The sequence below is a fragment of the Nanorana parkeri genome, unplaced genomic scaffold (genome assembly GCF_000935625.1).
Source record: "Nanorana parkeri isolate BGI_ZX_2015 unplaced genomic scaffold, ASM93562v1 scaffold98, whole genome shotgun sequence".
In the NCBI taxonomy this organism is placed as follows: Eukaryota; Metazoa; Chordata; class Amphibia; order Anura; family Dicroglossidae; genus Nanorana; species Nanorana parkeri.
Window position 1 is genome coordinate 1190717 of NW_017306366.1, and position 5105 is coordinate 1195821.

A 5105-nucleotide genomic window follows, 5' to 3' on the forward strand; every position below is an offset into this window, starting at 1 on the left:
TCAATAGTTAATCTTGTTAATTACAAAATGTTTAGCAGAATTGGGAAGCAGGCCTGCATGTGCTGTGACTGACACTGCAGGGTGTTATCTTTTTTGCTGAAATTGTAGCATTTTACTTTGTTTTTGTGAACCTCTCCATGTGGAAGCATTTTTTTTTCGTTGTTGGTGACTTTGAACAGTTGCAGAGTTTTATATGTTAGTGTATTTTATTTTGTGATCTTCTTTTCTTCTTCAGCTTCTCACGATGATTGATCCTTTAGAGAATGACCTCTTTGACATTCCTGATTATGAACATACAGAAGATGAGAATTTCCCCCCTCTACCTCCACCACACTCTCCTGGGGTCGGAGAAGACAACGCTGGCGATATGGAAAATGGAGGTAATTTTATAGCGATCACAGCGAGATATTAGCCAAATTTACTAACTACAATACACACAAGTCTTTTAAGTTTAGAATCTTTAAAGGAGAACTATGAGGTGAGTGCTTTTCACTCACCTCATAGTTCTAACCGACCTGTGACAATCACTGTCACAGGTCGGCTCAGTAGATCGGGAGGTGAGCGAACATATACCGGCGTTTGGTCACCTCTCGATCCTGTCACGCCTCTCTCTGCCTTGACGGGAGGGGCTGGATTCCCCCTTCCCCGCTCCGATCCGCCAGCGCTGGCTGGCGGTACGGACGGGGCGGGTACAGCTGGCTCTGTCTCTAGATAGGCAGAGCAAGCTGTCAGTCACGCAGCTGGGCGGATCCCGGCACACTTGTCGTGATCCGCTTTAGCTGCGGCCTCAGTATACCGCGAGCAGTAGCTCGCGGTATACTGCAGCGTCTCAGTTCAGCTCGCGGTATACTGAGCCTAGGGTGACGGGAGGACGCTAGTTTGTGTCCTCCCGTTACCCTAAGGAGAACTATGGGGAAAAGCCTTAACCCCAAGCCCCCCATCCCCTGCCTGATCTTGCTGTGTTGATACAGCAGCTCCCAGCAAGGACTTTGCTGTCAGTAAACCCAGCAGGGACTGGGTGGTACTTAGCTCTGCTGCTCTACTAGCTATGAGCAGCTGTGGCTGGCCAGCCCCCCCATCAAAAGTGCACTTTATCTGTTTGGCTCCTTTTAGGTGACGTCACTGCTCCCTCCCCCTGCACAGATGAATACTTATGAAGTTCCGGCAGGCCTGGCCTCTGTTGTTTACATAGTGCGGCGCATGTATTCTTCTGGCTCAGCCTGCGTGGTACATTCCTATTGACGGCTGTGGTGCAATGGCTTGGTTGTTAGAGGAGTTGCTGTCAAAGTGTTATATGTTTTAGGAGTATATGTGGCAGCACCTTCCAGTTTGTATTTGCAGGAACTCTTTTTAAATAAGGGCTCGGAAGCATCGTTTGTCATCTTGTGGAGGTTAATGAGTCGAGTGTTTGTAAATTGCTATAAAGCCCTGTCTCTAAAGAGGTGGAAGGAGACTCTTTCCTGGAGAGCCACTTTAAATATTTAAAGGGTTTAGATATGCAGCCGGAAAACTAGCATTTTCAGGGGGCAGTTCATAGATTTCACTCATGACAAGTGTATTTTAAGCTGGTTTAGGGAAAGACTACGAGTGATGTAAATCATGGAACCGCATCTACTAAAGAAAATGCATTTTAGGCCAACTTGGTCAATATCATTGTCGGTAAGAGAGCCTTCTGGACCTTTTTGCACCCGACCCTGACCCCTTTAGTCATCGCAACATTTCAGCCACGTGAAGGAAACTCTCTCATATGATTGGCACTAAAAGCCACGGCGTGGTAAGCCTCCTTTTTACAGCTGCTTTCTCATATATGGAACTTAATTAATAGTCTTATATTGTATTCACTTTCTTAGATGACTGGACTAAGAATATGGGTGGGACACAGCCAGAAGAAGCACCTAAACCTGCCAGGAGAGCAGTAAAGCGGCCACAGCCCAAACTGGATGCCAATCGGTAAGTATTTCTTGACCTGGATGGTGGGCAGAGTTCAGAGACCATATTTCCCCAATCTGTAACTTTATAATAAGGGATGTAGAAAGCAGCTCTAGGCAGATAGTGCACTGCCAATGCAAGAAATACTGTATGAAAAGTCAGAAAGTTTATGTTTTATCATCAGTTTAATGGCCAGAAAAACCTTAGGCACCATGGGACAGCCTGGTGTACACAAGCACTGCCAACACAAAGAACAAAAAACTTGGTTGGTAAGTTGTTGTACCCTGTATGGATTTTGAGGTTGTTTGACTCTAGCAAGCTATAGGATAATTGTCCTTAAAATTGCTACTAAACGTTTAGGATTCCAATTAAAATAATTTTTTGAAATGTTTGCCCCCTTTTTTTTTAACATGCAATTAGTGTACGTCGCCAGCATCGGGGCTGTTTAAACAGACTCTGTTTAAACTTGTAAAGCCGACTGTCGGCTTTACAACAGAAGCGATTCTGGCGACTTACCTGTCGCCAGATCGCTTCTGTGTCCCGAAGAAGGGGCCGCCCACCCCCGCCGTGCTTCCCGGGCTCCGTTGCCCCTCCTACCGGCCCGGGACCGGCGTCCTTGGTGTCCGCGGGGAGCTGGGGAGGAGGTCGAAGGAATATAACAAGGGTGCAAAAAATAGAAAGAAGGCCTCAGTCATGAAGGGGTTAAAAAAGGGGGCAAACTTTTGTCTTTACTGCTAAACTGGAGACAGGCACATTCTGCTGAAGTATGATGGGGGACTATCACGGCTGTACATCACTGTACCATTGATGGGTTGCCAGGTTTATTGGAATAAGCTGTATTTCCCAGCCGGACCTGTTTGAGCAATCCAGCTGCTAAGAAGACTTCTTTTACATTACATCTGATCTGTGCGTTCAGCTATTCTGTAATCTGTTTCTTTTATAACTAGGCCATTGGGATATAGTTTCCGTTGAGGATTAACCTGTGTAGAGTTTCCTGATCATTTATACCAGAATAAAATTCAAGTGGTTTAAGGTGAAGCCCCATAATAGAATTTCAAAACCTAGGTAGAAAATCATTTTCAGTTTCTTTTTTTTGTTGTCCTGTTGCCTTTAAATTGTGTCTTCATTTTTATTCTGTACAGGCTTACTTCACAGCGGGGTTTACCAGCTTTACGACATCTGTTTGAGGATACAAAGTTCAAAGGCAAAGGTCATGAGGTGAGGCCCCTCTTGCAGCTTCACGTTTGTAAAGGAGGTTTCTTCATTGGTGACCTGCTGCCCTTGGGTCCCTTATTGTGGCCCTTTTGAAGGTAACTCTATATAGGCAGAAACAGTGTAATGTCTCAGGTAGTACAATGCATCTCCTGTCCAGTTTCAGCAAGTGTATTGTGATAGGATAATATCTATAGCCTGAATGTCATTTATTAAACAAGAAAATCCACACATATTCAATTGAAGTCTCCTTATATAGTGCTGGCCAATATGGGTACTCGCACTCGCAATTAAGAAGATTGGAAAGTGAAATTTACTTGTCTTAGTCACAGAAAATAGCAGTTTCAGCATTATTTCCAGTGCAGTCCTCTGCGAGGCCCTTTGTCCTGCAGCCATGTATTTTACTGATACAGATTGTCAGTAAAACTAGCATCACCCCTTACAATCCATCTGCCATTTCCCCCGCTCGGGGCAGCTGTGCCTGCCCTTTCCCCCCGCTCGGGGCAGCTGTGCCTGCCCTTTCCCCCCGCTCGGGGCAGCTGTGCCTGCCCTTTCCCCCGTTCTTGTCTGGCAGAGAGAAAAATCTGGTTACCTCCCCTGCCAGACATGAGCAGAGATGAATTCCTTGGTAAGGATATGTGTATGCATTCTATGTACTTAGCTGTCTGCGCCAGGCATTCAGCTTTAATAAGAAAATAATGAATAATCATTTAGCACAACAGCAAAGTGATTACGCTCTAGGCATGGAAGGCTATCGTCCAGCAGAGGTAACATCTTGTAACTACATGCTCGTTGGTAACTGGGATGTGCACTGGTGTATTTTGGTCAAAGTGGCATTTTATTATTTGAGAAGCAGGGTGTTATCTCACTGAAATATTTAATATCTAGCGTTCATAGGAATATGTATGGAATTGCTATTAACTCTATAATGATTGAAGTTCCTGTAACCCTTTTGCTGGTGTTTTTTGCACACGTTATAATTCACATTAGCACAACTCTATCAAACTTAACATTTTTGTAAAAATTACACTTAAGTTAATTTTAGTGCCCAAAAACCCAATACCCATTTTTTTTAAAGTATAAAAAACAAGGTTATGCCAAGTGAATAGATACCCGGCATGCCAAGCATAGAACTTTGTGTGTCCATGAAACGGCAACAAAATAAATAACCTGAAATTGTCCATAGGTAACGCTTTAAAAGCCCGTACAGGTCATCAGCAGAGAGTGTTGGCGAGGGTGGGGGGCACGCTTCACTGGGGATCTGGTGACAGCTGTACAAAGCTGAACATAGTCCTGGTGGCTAAAGTCTGTTTAGAGGAGCCCACTGGCAGTGAAAGGGACCATGACAAATATTTAGTCCTGACCATTTTTACAAACATGATATTTTGGCTCCTATTTCTGGACAGAAGATTTGTCTCTTTGTATGGAAGAAGTTAGAGAGAACTATTTTAAGGCTTGGTAAGAAAGTATTTTTGAAAATGGCACCTACTCCGTTCTCAGTCTTCCCGAATTATTAATTGATGTGTAAACAGAACGATTCCAGCTGTCTGTACACGTTGTTTGTATAACTAGCTGCAGATAGTTCTCTTCGTGGCTTTGCCTGCTTCTAAACTTCCCCTGTGGCAATAAACAAGATTTGAACTTTCTCATTGACCATAAAATATGCTTTAGAAGCCTGATATAATAAACAATAGGGGGCATTTATCAAAACTGGAGCAGACAAAATCCGGAGCTCAGGGCAACCAATCAACTTCTGTCTCCTTTTCAAATCTTACCTGAGCAAACCGAAGAGAGATGCTGATTGGTTGCCATGGGAAACTGCTTCAGATTCTGTTTGCTTCACTTTTGATAAATCCCTCCAATGTGTATTTTGGGCTAAGTCCCACATGGTACTTGTTCTTTAAACTGAAGAACATATTGTTTAAGACAGTAGTAAAGGTGTCTAATGCTTCTTTTTTTTTTTT

The 5105-nt window shown here is 43.8% G+C and overlaps 1 protein-coding gene across 1 annotated transcript in view; it reads left to right on the forward strand.

Moving 5' to 3' along the window:
- Window positions 1–228: 228 nt before the first annotated feature.
- The window catches only part of TIPIN (TIMELESS interacting protein), a 15453-nt gene continuing 10576 nt past the window's right edge, over window positions 229–5105 (forward strand). Inside the window, exons 1-3 of the mRNA XM_018552824.1 lie at window positions 229–380; window positions 1851–1950; window positions 3072–3147. Of these exons, the coding sequence (XP_018408326.1) occupies window positions 245–380; window positions 1851–1950; window positions 3072–3147 (312 nt within the window). The 5' untranslated portion in view covers window positions 229–244. The remainder of the gene's footprint in view (window positions 381–1850; window positions 1951–3071; window positions 3148–5105) is intronic.